General features: G+C 42.9%; 1 protein-coding gene across 1 annotated transcript in view; it reads right to left on the reverse strand.

Moving 5' to 3' along the window:
- Positions 1 to 16,300, reverse strand: part of LOC306747975 (striated muscle preferentially expressed protein kinase-like) — a gene marked incomplete at both ends in the record, with an annotated part of 31,582 nt that overhangs the window by 11,856 nt on the left and 3,426 nt on the right. The window contains 20 exon segments of the mRNA XM_079231082.1: positions 7 to 103; positions 245 to 413; positions 498 to 610; positions 699 to 871; positions 1,356 to 1,479; positions 1,574 to 1,780; positions 1,999 to 2,103; positions 2,241 to 2,360; positions 2,616 to 2,845; positions 2,945 to 3,134; positions 3,432 to 3,590; positions 3,704 to 3,964; positions 4,133 to 4,308; positions 6,378 to 6,466; positions 6,674 to 6,840; positions 7,847 to 8,029; positions 8,141 to 8,284; positions 8,460 to 10,018; positions 10,197 to 10,269; positions 10,678 to 10,764. Coding sequence (XP_079087208.1) covers positions 7 to 103; positions 245 to 413; positions 498 to 610; positions 699 to 871; positions 1,356 to 1,479; positions 1,574 to 1,780; positions 1,999 to 2,103; positions 2,241 to 2,360; positions 2,616 to 2,845; positions 2,945 to 3,134; positions 3,432 to 3,590; positions 3,704 to 3,964; positions 4,133 to 4,308; positions 6,378 to 6,466; positions 6,674 to 6,840; positions 7,847 to 8,029; positions 8,141 to 8,284; positions 8,460 to 10,018; positions 10,197 to 10,269; positions 10,678 to 10,764 — 4,426 coding nt within the window.

The raw sequence follows: 16,300 nt of genomic DNA on the forward strand, positions 1-16,300 counted from the left end.
CCTTACCTTCCAATTTCCTTGTGAATGTCATAGTTGTCAGTCAGTCTGCGCATCTTCCTTCGAATAGTCTCCTCGTCGTCCATTGGATCTTCTTTGCGTTTGGCTGCAATAATGAGCACATTTTAATTGGACAAAGGGAATTCTAACTCCAAATAATTAAAAGTTCCTTCACTTAGCTTATTAGCCATGCAGCCAAGAGACTGTCGGGACATTTTTTTATGGCTTCAATAGATTGACCTCTCACCTTCATGAACAGTGAGTTCAGCTTTACAGGACACAGATCCTGCCAAGTTCCTGGCAGTGCAGGTGTAAACCCCGGAGTCTTCTGGACGGGCGTTCAGCACCACCAGGGAACATTCATTATCGTCATACACAAATGTGTAATGACTGCTCTCCGACAGCAGGACGTCGTTCTGAAAGCAAAATACTGCAAGTTTGTGCATTTGTTCTTTTGAGATGAGTTATCTGTTTTTGCTCATTGCAAAATGGATAAAAACCTTGAACCAGAGGATGTCGGGAATGGGTTTGCCCTCCACAACCACAGCAAAGCAAGGGGTCTCCCCTGAACACACGTCCAAGTCCTCCATGATCGTTTCAAACGTCGGTGGAGCTGTGGACAGAGATGCAAAGGTAGACAACCTTAAGTGACATTAGCTTTGGACAGCTGACACAGATGGACATATTAATCCACCGCCTACCTGCCATCTCCACGTCGAAGGTGCAGCTGTCGCTGCCGTACTTGTTGGACGCCACGAACACCATCTCTCCGATGTCGGCACTCTTGACTTTGAGCAGCTTCAGCGTCTGCTGGTCGTCGTCTGGCATGGTCATCTCGTACAGGCCTGGCTTGCTGGAGAGGGCCACTCCTCTCCTGTGGAGAAGGGTTTGTATGTGACGTGTGTTCATGGTACAGATGGGAGAACAGCGGGGCATGTGTGGTGGCTCTTGCTCGAGTGGAAGTTAGATAACAATAACTTCTCTGGCTTATCTTTAAGAATCACTTGTAATCACACAGTCATACACCCTGACTGTCCTGTGATACACAGGGTCCACGAGGTGGCATCCTTTCCATCAGATAACGCTTGACTTAACTAATCGTGTGTTACATTGAAAACCCAAAATACAAGTGCAGTGTTGTCCTAAAACTATGAGAATACCAGCTGGAGCCATTTACATCTTTGTTCAATGAGATTAAAATAAAATGTGAAATCAAGACAAATATATATATATATATATATATATATATATATATATATATATATATATATATATATATATACTGTATATGCTGGAGAAGATAGGAAAGTGCATTCATGTAAAAATAGAAGATGTTAACAGATACTTGACATAGATACCTCTTCCAGAGGACTGCAGCGTTGACATGATTGAGGGTGACAGTGATGGTGACTGACTGGTTTTCCATCACATGTACAATATCTGGCTTGTCAACAATCACTGGAGCCTCCTGCAGATAGGGACCTAAAAGTAAATGTACACACAGATAATATTTAATAAATGGTTCAACCATCCACACTGATGGATGGATGGATGCTCTGGAAAAACCTGGATGCACCTCGGTCCAGGAGCTGCACCGGGTCGGTGGTAGATGAGGGCTTGCTGAAGGCTTTGGAGGTGATGGTCAGGATCCTGAACGCATAGCGCACGCCTTTGGAGAGGGTGGTGATGGTGTAGGTGGTCTCCTTCAGGCCAGAAGCTATGATGGTCCACTGGATGGAGCCCAGGGCTTGTTGTTGGATGGCATACATCAGGGAGCTGGGATCTGAAAAGAATAAAGGGTTTTAATGCTAAATGCTGCACCACAGAGTTGGAACTACTTATTTTCTGTCCATATAAACACAACAATTGTGTTAGCTGCGCTTCCAGGAAGCTTACAATGAAACACTTTTTTTGAATAATGTTGTCTATCCTTTTTTAATTAATATAGTGTACCTATTTGATCTGACGAACAAAACAAATCTCAATATCGTTCTTTCGTACCAATGGAAGGGTCCAGCCTCCTTGGTTTCTTCCAGCTCAAGGTGATGGTTTTACCAGTGATGGATTCTATCACGGGAGTCCCATCCGGAGGGTCCGGGAGGATATCTGAAAGTGATGACAAGGTCCATAAATGTTTCTGATCTGCCTTTTTCTGCGCGAACGGGATCATACGAGGGGTTCTTGTTTGAATCCCATTGTGCGTGTTTTTTTTGGTGCATACCAAAAAATAGAATGAAAATCACCTGTAACGTAGAGATGAGCATAGCAGGTGGCCTTGCCAACTTTGTTCGAGATGACACTCTTGTAGACGCCAGCGTGGGCGTGGCACACGGAGCGGACCACCAGGCTGTGGACGTCACGAACTGCAGGAGGATAAGTCAAATTAAACGCAGTCCCTGCCCACAAAATAAGACGACCTAAGAAATTAATTTCTTGAAATTGCTTGAAATGTCTGAAAGCAAGGTGGAAGTAGCGCGATATGGTCACATGTCTGAGTTTGACTGTAGTTATTTTTCATTTCCACTGTGATTAACATATTCATTTTACTTTCAATAAAAATGCCAAATAACAGGAATCTGAAATAAACTCGTGCTGTAATTCCATTCTGAAACCCTTACACTGTGTCATCTTTCTGTCCTCGGTGCTCTCAATCCTTTTGCCGTTGTGGAACCAGAAGATGGTGGGGTAGGGCAAACCCGCCACTTTACATTTGAGCACCGCCTCCTTGCCCTCGATCACGTCCAGGTCATAAAGGGGTTTGATGAAGTCGGGCATCGTGAAGCGCTCCACCTCGTTCTCTGGAACCTCCGGCTCCTCCGGGATCGACGGCATCTTCTCCAGTTTAGCCCTAAAGAGAGAAAAAAATATTTTAATAACCATAATCTAGAATAGTGTGTGAGACACACGAGAGCTATGAGGCAACACCCAAAGAATAACAAGCTCTTACATCTGTGAGGAGATGGCTGGTCGGGGTTCTTGTATGTAAAGTTCGGCGGAGCTCTCCGCCTCGCCGTGACTGTTGCAGGCCGTGACGGTGTAAAATCCCTCATCCTCATTGGTCACGTGAGAAATGAAAAGAGAGTGGCGGCCGCCCTCCCGAAGAACACGAATGTCTTCACTTTCAATGAGCGGATGGTCTAAAGGAGAGAAAAAAAGTTTGTATTTGTATATTTCTTTAGTTATAAAGTGTGCTATAAATTACAGGGGAATGTAAAAAAAAAAGTATGTGATGTGAATGTTGGATTTGAAAATGACAAGGTTTTTTTTTACATTTGACTGGTGTCACACATGAAGGAGCCACGGGACAGTCAACGTCAACGATTTTCATTTTCGCCGTTTGCAGACTAACAATCAGATCACAGAATCAAGGAGAAAAAAAGGTGAAGATGTCCTGTGATGCGCCCGTGTGCAAGAACAATTAAGTACAATCCTACCAAAGTGGCTCCAGATGACCTTGGGAGAAGGCGTCCCACTGACTTTGCAGTCAAATCGAGCGTTGCGCCCCTCAATCACTTCTAGAACGTCCAGCTTGCGAGTGAAGAGAGGCTCAATGGATGGGATGACTTTGAGTTTGCCACATGAAGTCACTTCCTCTGAAGAGTACAACAAAAATTATTCAGACTAACAGAAGAGAACAACAGGACAATAGATGAATTCATTCTAATTTGAGATCACACGTGTTGCGACATTTCCTCTTGAGACGCACCCTTAGCCGTGGTGAGCTTGCACACGTACGTCCCGCTGTCGTCCTCGTGAACGGAGTTGAGCAGCAGTCGGCACTTTCTTCCGTCAAAGTGCATTTTACAGTTGAGCAATGCCGGCTGGATCAGTTTCCCATTTGCAAGCCAGTCCACGTCGGTGTCCTTCGGCCCGATGACGTGACACTCAAATAAAACCGTCTCTCCGGCCTTGGCCGTGATGTCCCTGACCGGCCGGATGACAGCCAGGCCCGGCTCAACTGGTGCCGCTGGGTGGGAATAAAGGACATTTTCTGAAGAGCGCTGTTAAGTGGTTACTGGTCAAAATCAATGTTTTTATTCCCTTTAGGTGATGGCACCAATGTATTTCCCCTAATTAACAAGTCAACTAGTGTCAGCAGACTAACGTACACCTGTGCATTTCAAAAGAAGCGTACCTTTTACCTCCAACTTTCCTTCACACTGCTTTGTCCCATACTCATTAATGATCTTACAGGTGTAAACCCCAGAGTCGGACCGCACCGCTGACTTGACGGTCATTTCAAAAGCGCCGTCTTCTGCCTCTCGTACGGTGTGACGCGAGCCGGTTTTTACCGTAACTCTGTCCCTCAGCCTGCAAAAGAGGAGAGTCGAGGGAACAACTGTTGCTCGGTTTTAAAACCAGAGATGAATCATGCCTGCGGAAGGATGACCAAGCACACTCTTGCACAAGCTCTCACCGGGCTGGTATGACGGGGGTGGAATACATTGTACAGGACTGTCAATATTATATTTGGCACATTCTTTTCTGCTATTGTCTCTCCAGTCATGACTAACTCCAGTGACAGGACCTGCTGGTGTGATTCAGCCTATTCTTGTCGCCTACTGTATATTAAAGGGATAGTTCAGATTTTTTTCTCTCCAGTTTTTGAAGTAGGGGTTGTATGAGGTACTTATCCAGAGTCCACAAAGAGCGCTCTACCTATTTTTGTGCGGCCGCCCTGCAAGTTGAAAATAGTGATGTCACTGTAGAACAGAGTGGGCAATTCATTAGGCTGAACTTAATTCAATAACTCAATATTAATGTTACTACTTTATTAAAAAAAATGTAAACTACATGGTTTTGAGCTGCTACTGGTAAGAATACATGTTACAATAAGGCTATGAAAATATGTAAAAAATGTAATATAATTTTTTGACGATAACCTTACCTTAAATATGTATGTTAAAGACCAGCAATTGATTAACTTTATACAAAAGCAATAAGTGCTTTTGATGTTTTCCATTTCAGTTCAGTTTTTCTTACTCAGTGAGAAAAGTCCAGTCTGTGTTGGGCTTGAATAAGTGCATTGAAGTCTGGTTGAATGAGGTGGATATGTGAAGGACAGCTGACGAGTATCAGTGAGAGAGGATCTGGATCTGTTGAGCTTCATCACTGAGAATGTGTGCTCACATGTGTAGGTAGATCCAAAGAGAACCAACATCTTCTGAGCATGCGATTCATTTTCAATCTGAACCGGAGACAGCAGCTGGGAGTGGACCGCCTGTGAGAGCTTTGGGCCGGCGGAGCGGCGGCAGCACCCGCTGCCCGTTGCGGACAGAAACCGCTTAATAATACGTGCTTTCACGTCAGTCTGCAAGTCGTCAAGTTGGCAACGCTGCCTGTCGGTGAGGCTGCGTAAGCGCGCGCGCACATACATAAATCGCCTTCAAAGTAAAAGCATTGCCGTTGTATTGCATTTATGGTGTGCTTATTTATGTATTTTTCATTTTTGATTGACTGGGCCGCGGGCCGTAAGATGCCCAGGTCTGCTGTAGAAGGACAAACACTATCATAATAATGACCCAAACGCCCATTTGTGAGGGTTATGAATGTTGCTAGTGAGTGTTTATGGGCTTTTATCGCCGTGCGCTGAGTCTTGTTCTAACGTTACACCTGCCAGATTGAGCGGTGACAAGGTCATCCACAAAAAGAATGGAGCAAGCATCCTCCGTCTGGTGCTCACGGTGAGAAAACAATGTCAAACAAGTCCATATGAATAATAAAACACAAAGCAGCAATGCTAGTCTATCCTACTACGGAGGTCAGAGTGTTGCTGAGATGTCAAGAGAATGTGGTGATAGAAAAGTTGCCTTGTTGCTGATAAAGCAACATGTGAGAAGTGTGACAAAATTATTTTTAATTCAACACCAATGATGGTGCACTAGTGAGTATTTCCAGCAGCAGGGTGGGTGCATGTGGGATTAACTCAAAATCCACAACAGCGCACATGCTCGTGAAAATGAAGGAACAAGTAAGTGTCCTACGAACAGGACACAACCCTTTTGAGGAAGAAAATCTGATGTGGCTCTTCAATTTTGATCACGAGTGAATTCCAGAGAGCTCATTAGTTCCGACAGACATTTGCGTTTCTGGGCCCTGAGCAGCTCAATGTTAAACGGTGGGGAGCATGCAATTCTCCTGCTTTCTCGATTCAGATTATTTCTGTCTGCCTGGAGATCGCGCAGCAGTAAACATTCATCTTCCACTTCCTTTCACAGATGCAATAAAGCAGCATGCTCTGGAACACACTCTGCAGTCATACGAGCAATGCCCATGGTTTGTGATACAGATAAAGTCTTTTCCATTTCCCATGCAAGCGATGAGTTTAAGTGGTTTAATGAAGTGGTGTGTGTGTGTGTGTGTGTGTGTGGAGGACCTACCAATAGAGCATGGGTTTGGGTTGTCCACTTATTCGGACAGACATGGTGACTTCCTGTCCTTCAATGACGGCTTGATCGCTCATTGTCACCTGTGTGAAATGCAACGCAAGTTAGAATTTCACCAGCGTGTTTTATTCCACAGACGTGTTGGTGGGATGACCACACAGGCGACAACACGTTCACACAGAGGAATTGGTATTGATGGAGTCAAAAATGCAGTTGTGTATGTGCCGCTGCCGAAAATATTAATTCTGCGACAGGGAACGTCAATTAGAGCGAGCTCTGTGCAGGCTCACCAGGAATGAAGGGGGTTTCCTGAATCGTGTGTCAATAGTGCGCCTGAGCACCGGCCCTCCGAAATCCATGCTTTCCTCCAGGGGGCTGAGATACTCCTCATCAGACGTAATAGGGCTGCTGATGTCCCTCGGCACACCCAGGTTCCCTTTCGGCTCCTGCACAGACTCTGTCAAAGCATCGAGGTCACGCTGCGTGCCGGGGTTTACCACCTGACAGTCCCGCTTGCAAACGATTCAGCTCAGAGAGAACACAGGAGTTGGAGGAGTTAAAACATAATTAGAGTCTGAGATGTCAAATGTGAAATCCAAACAATAGTGGATTCACAGTGGGTGGAGCCAGTGAGCCGCGGTGGGCAATTTATAGATTCAGTTTCGCCTCTGAGTTACTATGGTAACTATAAGTGAGGTTGTTCAGCTGGAATATATGGCACAGGCATCGCAGCGAGATAATGAAAAGAGAGCAGGAGAGAAATCAGCTGCAGCACAATGTCCTGTTTGGGAAGAGATAACCAAGATGTTTGCTTTTATTAAACGGAGAATAAGAGATTATAACCTTCTAAATTATTGTGAGATACGATGGTCTATTTTTTAATATGTATGGTGTTTTTAAATCGATCTATGGGAAAGAAGTGTCCTCATCCATTTTTGACTATACTTTACTGATAAAGGAATATCCTACTTGATCTGTTAAAATGAAGGCAAATCAACATCAAATTATGATGTAAATCAAGCAGGACTAAAGAAATACATGTAAAGTTAGTTTATGTTTTATTATGGAGATTAAGAAAAACAAGTATTTTACAATGCTTTCAGCATTGTAAAAGGTGAGAAGATATATGTTTCAAACCTCACATCCAGTTTTTATTAATATATTTTTAACATTGAGACAATTACTCCTACTGCACCTATTTCAGTGGTGCAGTGGATGAGAGATTCTTCTCCACCCGAATACTGATTCTAGTTTAAACAGGTTAGTTAATTGGCAATATCACAGATTTTATTGTGCGATATTTATATTTTTTCAGTGTACCATTTCTCAGTTCATGATAATAACTGAATTATATTCAACTTCATGTTAAATGGGCAGACATACTGTCTACTAACTAACAAAACAGAACTGTACTGCAAATACTCACTTAAATCTCATATGATATCACCAAAAGTCAAACGTACCTGCTTTGAGTATGAGGGTGGCACTGCTGGACGCCCTGCCCTCCTGATTAACCGCAGTCACGCAGTATTTTCCAGCATCATTTATTCTCGCTGATTTGATGAGCAGGGTGTGTCGTTCCCCCTCCACTTTGACTGCGTAGTTTGCATTGCCGGTGATCTCTGTGTTTTCCCTCGTCCAGGTAACTACAACAGAGAAGACAGAAAAGACACATGATGTTCTTTTTGTATTGATTGCTCAAATACAGAATTCAAAAAGACCCGTGATGTTTTTGTTGTTAAAACACAACATGGTACCTTCAGGAATTGGAGTGCCGGCAATGATGCATTTCAGTAGCACATCTGCACCAGCAGCTGCTACCGTGTCCTGCAGGGGAAACTCAAATACAGGGGCCTCCATTGGGTCTTCTCCAGCAGAAACATAAGAATCATCTGACGAATCTGCACAATTTGACAAAAGACAAGCCTGAAGTCATTTTTGCCCTCCTGTGATCAAATTAGAGGAAAATCCCCTCTATAGGGAATGTGTAATAGGTTGATTAAACATGAAAAGCAAGCAGACTGGAAGTTCACACGAGTACGGAAAGCTAAATGAAAGAAGCACAACAAATCTAACCTAACTCTGGAGACATGGGTCGAGGGCGACGGTTCTTTCCTTTGGTCTTCAGCTGTCGTCCCTCTTTGGCACTACCAGTTATCGGCTGAGGCTCACTCGTCTTCACGTGAACGTCCTCGTCCATCTTTTCGTCTTCAACAATAATGGTGGGGATTCTTATCTTCGAGGCCGGTTTAAATAGATCCCCTTCTATCCTCTCCTCGGTTGGGGTGACTGGTGACATCCTCGGGGGTTTTGAGGTTGGCTGAGGAGGAAGATCTTGCACAATGACCACCCTTTTTTGGATCAGTGGACTTTCGGGTCTGTTTTCAATTTTTCTTAATGCTCCTTCTATTGGCGTCTTTCTCCCCGAAGTCTCATCCTTTTGTGACGTTTGCAGCAGAAGAGATTCTTGATTGTGCGGCGATTCTTGCATCCGAGATACCCTTTGCACGAGCGGACTTGGTGGCCTTCGTTCAACCTTGCGTAATGTCAGATCGGCAACATTTCTGCTTGGCGAGTCTTCCCGTTGTTGATGGTACAATGATGGTGATGATGATCTCTGAATGATTTCTGTTACTGGACTGGCCCTACTTAATTCTCTCACTGATCGTTGTCCTGGTAAGTCGGATAACTGCATGGACTCTGGGGTGCCGGCAACTTCTCCAAATCGACTGACTGTTACACTCGTTGAACCAGTGGTTGCTGTCTTTTGGGCTTGGGACGTATACTGCTCTTGCCGTGCTTGCGGTTGTTGCTGCATTGGTTGCTGATGATGTTCCTTCTCCTTCTGCTCCTTTGCCCACTGGGCACGTTCCCTTTCTTGGAGCTTTTCAAGGACTTGTGGAGGAATAGGTTCAATCTTCCTGAAAGGCTGGCGCTGCTTGCTCTTTAGAGTGAGCTGTTCAGTTGAAAACGACTTCTTCATGTGAGGTTTACCAACAAGCTTTTTAATGCGCTGGAGCTCCTCGGTGAACTTGTTCTCAATGTCTTGAACTTTTTGGGAGTAGCGAGGTTTGTCCTCCAGCGAAGCGGCTCTATGTCTAAACATAGATCTTCGTTCAGCGGCATCCTCTTTCAAAGCCTCCCTGAGGTCTTCCCTTGAACTTTCTCGAGAGATGCCCAGCCGGCTTCCTCCATCATCTGAATCCACAGATCCAGCACGATTGAACCCTGCCCAGGATCCTCCCGAGATGGAACCTTCTGGAATATCGAGGCTTCGTCTCCGCTCTTCTAATCCACGGACCTTCTCAAAAACCTTTGAGCTCACCCTGGTAAGCTTTGGGGATGGTCTGAGGGTAAATTCTTTCCGGGAGTACTCGCTCAGAGGGGTCTGTGGTCGGGAGTCCTGGGTGCTACCTTGGGTGACGGATTTTGGCTGCCTAACCTTTTCTTCAAACTCCCCAGGCACTGTGTCTTGGTAATCAGTTGGCGCAACAATTTTTTTACGAAAGCTGAGCGGCGTCGTTGAACCAGAGCGACTTGGCATTGGAGAGGTGGAGGGGCGCTTGACGAGTCTTGGGGATGGGGGTGGGAGGGCTTCTGGCGGAGATTCTCTTGAAAAGTTCTCTGACGGGCTCCTGAAATAAAGGGTTTGAAGCAAAATCTGTTGGAATCGGTAGTTTGTTACTAATTCACAATCTGTCTTGTATTTTAGTTTGGACTTCGAGTCCAATAATACAATCATTGCACTGAGGTGTTTTTTGTATTTATGTATAAACTGCTGCGGTTATTTGCATGGGGTTGTTTCTTTCTTGCCTGGTTGTGTTAGAGTGATCCTCATGTCCATGTGTTCTACTGTCATCTTCTGCACATTTGTCCATCACTGCATCTCATGTAAAGAGGAGATATGACATTTTGTACAGGTAAGCCATCAGGTTGCTGCATTAATTATGAAACAAGGCAAATGTAAAGCTGGTTTTGGCTATTAGGCATGCCAACGTGACTCTCGCCAGCCTTGTTTTCAGCCAAAGCAGGCAACTGTTTTACCGACTGCTCACTACCTACCCAGCACCAAACGGAGACAAACAAACCCAGCGACTGCATGGAGCAATTAGCAGCTAAAGAGCCATTGTTTCCAAAACAGGTTTAAAAGGAGAGCGAATGTTAAACTCATATTCATCAAGTAGACACACATGCTGCTCCAAATGAATGCCAATATTGTGCTGATAAAATATGTATAAAATAAAATACATGATTGTCTGAGGGAATAATTGAGAGCTGGAAACACAGTGGATACCTCTATGCACAGCCTGGTCCTGAACATCCCCACCATCTTCTTTGGTCTCAAATTGGTCACCTTCATCATCATCTGTTGTTTCGGAGTCTGAAAATATAAATATAATGTTAGATATCAAAATCGTTTTTCGATTGAATAAAATCTTTACTGGAGCAATGTTTAAAGAACATGATTGGTTGAAAAAATAGTGAAAGTTAAACCGCAAAGAGAATCACTCGTAGTATACGTTTGTTTACAAAATGAAATGTTACACCATCTTTTATCCTTAGTGGAAAACTATGTTTCCATAAGGGCAGCAGAAGAAGAAGAGAGTGCACACTGTTACTATAGGAACCAATAGACTACATTATCCTACTCACTTCAGCTTTAATAGTGTTTAGTGGAAGGCAATTGAACAATCCAGTGACAAATACATGTTGACGGTGACATTTTAATTGTCAATTAACTAACATATAAAACAGTCTAAAATATATCACAATATGTATTTAAAAATCGGCATAACAAATATTAAATTAACCTCCCTCAGCTCCAAGCTTAGTTTCCCATCGCATTAGCCCTCATCTCTATTTGTTTATGATTATGTCATTTAACTTGAAATGTTGCATCCCTTGGGTCTCATTAGCACAGTCGAGCTAAATGTACTAAATTTGCTGCAGCTTAACAGTTGCTGAGTCTTTATGGTTCATCATTTTATCATCGTTATCTACAAGTACACACATTGGGGCAAAAATAAATCAAGATGTTTAGTATTCCAGTTTAAAACTTTATTCTTTCCATTTCATCCCTTTTAAACCTCAAACTTTGTTCCAGCTGTACCATCTGAAAGATATGGAGATATTCCTCAGACTGAGAGAAAACAGTCATTGGTGGAACTCAAAATAGAAAGCGCTATTGAGTCATTGGCATCCCAGTTTGTTTCCCTGTTTGCTTCACAGTAGGTGGAATTAAAATACAAAAACAGAGTATATCTGTTCCCTTGCAGCAAGAGAACACAAAAGGATTCTGTTGGTCATGTTGAACCGATAGAGAAATACTGGGAATGTTCCTATGAATTCAGTAGAAAGACCAAAACCTGACATATTGTGTGTGTGGCAAGCTCATAGCTCATGATGTTCTATATATATATATATATATATATATATATATATATATATATATATATATATATATATATATATATATATATATATATATATATATATATATGATCTAAGATGACTGCATTGCACATTTCAAAATAAAACTCTCTTGGACATTTTCAGTGCAATATTTTTCCCAGAATAGCACCAATTGTAATAAAGCAGTTACAGATGCAGATGTTTTCTATATGAGCATGTCATAAATGTCTGTTGTACACGCTGTTTATGAGGTATGTTTACACAGTATTTACAAAATGAACAACTGCCTCCACAAAGCACTCACAAGCATCAGCAGATTTTTTGGGGGTTGAAGCAGCGTTCCAAAACCAAAACAATTACACAAACGCACATTTCATAAACCATTTCTATGATCAGAAAGGTTCATGTTGAAGTATTTATCTTGCTGCAACATCTCCAAGAGGCCAGACATTATATTAATTTTCTAACTTCCTATCCATCCATTATATTTCAACGCTCATCCGTAGATAAGACAAAAGATAGACATATATCAGTATTGATACAGACAACCATTAACGCTCACATCCATATAGAGATGCCGACGACCCGGGCCCTTTTTCTGCGAGGCAACAGTGTGCTGGCCGCTACACCCCCGTGCACCCCCATTTACAAACTTTTAGGACATCAGGATTTGAAGTTCGTACTTGGAAGTCAATGGGAAAACGTATTTGTGGGGCCAAATGGCACCACATGATAGACCCTGAAGTTGTAATTCCACGGTCTGGACGAGACAAAAATTAGCCTAAAAAAAAAAGTCCTGAGCTCGTCCTTGCGTCTTGATTCAAGATGTTGGGTATCGAAGATGAACACAATTTTTTGTTTGTGAGACACACAAGGTGGATGCCACTGCAATTGTAATTAAATATGTTTCATTAAAACATAGAGGAAACAACTTTAAACTACTCTAAAGGAAAGGTTTGGATTTCACGCATGCTCCAGAAGAGGCTATCAGACATCACACAGTTGATTTAGCAAGTGGCTTGACAGTGCTATGATGGCAGTGAGTGATTGCATTGGGGTATTACTGTATATACATCACACAATAATCTCAGAATAGTGCGGCTCATACTGTCACGGCAACCCTACACAATAACCACATAGCTCAAGTTGCATCCTCCATAATGAGATGCACACTTCGAGTACCAAACATGACAAACATAGTTTTATCTTTCAATCATCAACATTGGGGTTAGAAAATGTTTCAGTAAATAATCAACAAAGAAGCCCATAATAATAATAATATAAGCCCCCCCTTAGATGAGCAACATTTGTCATTAGTACATCAGCATTTTAGTGAAACTCTTTGAAGTTAGTTCAAAGCTACGGCGGTGTCTTGAGCGTGGTGATTTCTAACCAAGAGTTCTAATGCTGGTTTCTATTGTACTCCACAATAACAATGGTGGAAGCTTGTCTCCCTTTTGATTAAGGATGCACAGAGGAACTTCATCTCCTTTAATCATTATCATTGCATCGGACACGGCCAGTTGAGAAAACACTGTGCTGCCAGTTGATGAGCCGTGATGTTGATCAAATGCTTCTGTCAACAATATTTTGCCGTTTTTTTTACGTTCTACATTCAGCAAATGGATGAATAAGTATATAATAAATATACCTAAGATTGACACAGATAACATGAAATAGCACTTGCCTGATATTTTTCTTTGGTCTGGATTGTCTTTACGGCCACTGTTGGTTTGTCGGCGACAGGTATTTTTTGTCTTGGCTGACGTTCAGCAGCAGGGTATTCCCCGAAATACGCTGGGGGTTCCGAGCCATTACTACACGCCTAAATCAGGACATTTTCTGGGAAAGACATCAGCCATTGACAGCCGACTACTTTGAATCCAACTTGTTATGCACTGTAAGTCTGCTGACGTGCAGGTGAAAGCATCTCAATCACATGCAAAGAGAAGAAAAAAAAACCTTAAGAAGGCACTTTGGTCCATTAGATAACAAGTTGCAACCTCAGAGAGTCAGCACTTCTTCTGAGAGGATCCGTTTCTGCAAAGCATTGGTCTCCATCCGCAGGTGGACATGTCTGTTGAATGCATATCATCCACTCTGAGGGAGCCCCCCCTGTCCACACAATAGCCAGCAACAGTGTAAGCATCTTCCCCCGCTGTGTTCCACCCCACAGGCAGTGCACACCGATAGGCAGAGAAACCAGTGGGAGTGATCCAGCCCTTTTGAGATCAGCATCCTACAGCATTGGTTGACATTTTTCATCTTTTCCTTCCCCCCCATGTGTCCGCGTCTCGTCCTTCAGCCGGCGTAACGAGCCGATGTTGTGTTGTCGGCGGAGGAGAGGGGGAGAATCGCTGCACAGGGACTCCCTCGCTCCTCTGCATTGCTGGAGCACCGGTCGCTCTCGCAGCACAATGTGTTGCCAAGCTGCCGACGCTGACTACACAGAGCAAATCCCATTTCCAAAAAAGGATGGATTTAATGGCCGCACACACACTGCTGAGAGCATAAAAGATCAAATAGCTATCGTATTGTACATGGCACGACCAGCTGCTGCTGATATTTGATGCATTTGCTGTAATCATTCTTGAATATATGATATTTTGAACGACTCAGTATCCAGGAGCACATTCCCCTCAAGGAAAAGGCGTTACAGCTCGCACTTCATTTCACCACCTCAGTGCACAGAAATGGCCACGCTCAGAATTGACATTTCAATTGACACAGCAGCCCGCTGTGCTCAGGACCAAATAGCACAGAGAACACGCTGAGAGATTGAATCTCACACCTGGAGATTCACATTTTGAAATGAACTCTAAAAAGGCACTCCGTTTACAGCAGTAAAAACGTAAAAAAGGTACATCAATAATAACTCATACTAAATAAATCATGGTTCCAGCTAGGGCTGCACGGTTATGGTCAAAATGAGAATCCCGATTATTTGGATCAATATAGAGATCACGATGATTTATCACAATGATTCATCCATCATGTTTTAACAAACACTGCTTTCACTCAAATGTTGTATTAAAATTCCTGCTAATGTACAACGTTTTGCATCGAAATAAGACCGGGACATATTCACAGTCCATCTCTGAGAGGAATAATTCAACTGTACCAATTACTTTAACCCAAAATGACTGATTCATTCATGCTAATTAACAAGAAGTGACATGAGAGGGAGGAGCTAAATACATATGAATGCTAAAGAGGACATTTTTAGGTAACCAACGTGTTACAATGAACTTGCATGGACTGAAAACAGACTGTGAAAGGGTGAAAGTTGTCGCAACCTGTCAATAATAGCGCTGGAAAGCAAACCCTGCTGGATTGAAGAAGACTTGAAACTAGCAATTAAGACCATAGACGCATGTTTACAATGTTCACTGAGGCAATAAATCAAGTGAAAATGTAATTAATTCAAGTGCTTTTTTCCCATAGACTTCTATACAATCCGACTTATTGTTGCAACCAGAGGAGTCGCCCCCTGATGGCCATTAGAAAGAATGCACGTTTAATAAGCCACTTGGCTTCACTTTTCATACTTGGAGGTTGCCGCCTGAGGAGACAATCATGTATCCATTAACATTTACACTGATCCTGGGAAAAATATATAAGGGTGTCATTCCACATGAAGGTATTTTTTGTGTCAGCTGACTTGGAAACCTGACTTGTTCTGCGGTTTTGAAAGATGTTTTGCTGTTGTTTGCATTTTAAGTGTGAGGTAATGCATAGATTGTGAAGTTGTATTCACTGTAGTTTTGTCAGCACTGATAATACTTTGACTGCACACGTCTGACTTCATGAAACACCCAGATCCACAAAAATAAGAGAACATATGTATCAGTCCTAATGGTGTTGTATGAGATCAGTTCACCTGCTTTTCCACCCACACTGTGAATGGCTACTGAACTCAGAGAGGCTTGATCATTGATAACCAGGGACAGATTTTCCTTTACTCTTTGCAAAACTGTTGCTCCTCCTACATTACATTCTCCTGAACTTGAGCATAGCAAAGTCGTTAAAAAGCTCTAACAAACTCCACAGTCACCCCTCTGGATTTCTTGCCCATCAAACAACATTTGTTGATATTTAATATCTACTGATTAAAGCAACATGGTGACGTGGGGGGGACTTCCAAAGTGGAACTGCAGCTCCACCTGTTCCCTCACATTCATGATCCAGGAGGAAACTATCCAAACCCACTGGGAGGCCACGGCCATGCCCAGTGGTGACATCTAAAGCTCCCAGTATTAGGTCTCTCCAACCAGCATATTACTCTGAAAGCTTTACATCGGGAATATAGGTTTTATTCTTTTTTTTTTATAAAATCACTTAGTCAGTTACTGAATTGCTATCATCAGCTCTATGCAGCTTTTAGCGTCTTTTAGCTTTTTGGTTTTACTGGCTGCAGCTTAGTGTTTTGTTCCTTCTTACCACCCTTTTCAACCAGGAACACAACTCTAAAGGAAAGCTCACGTCGCTCTGCATCACCTGATGTG

Source organism: Taurulus bubalis (genome assembly GCF_910589615.1).
Source record: "Taurulus bubalis genome assembly, chromosome: 15".
Lineage (NCBI taxonomy): Eukaryota > Metazoa > Chordata > Actinopteri > Perciformes > Cottidae > Taurulus > Taurulus bubalis.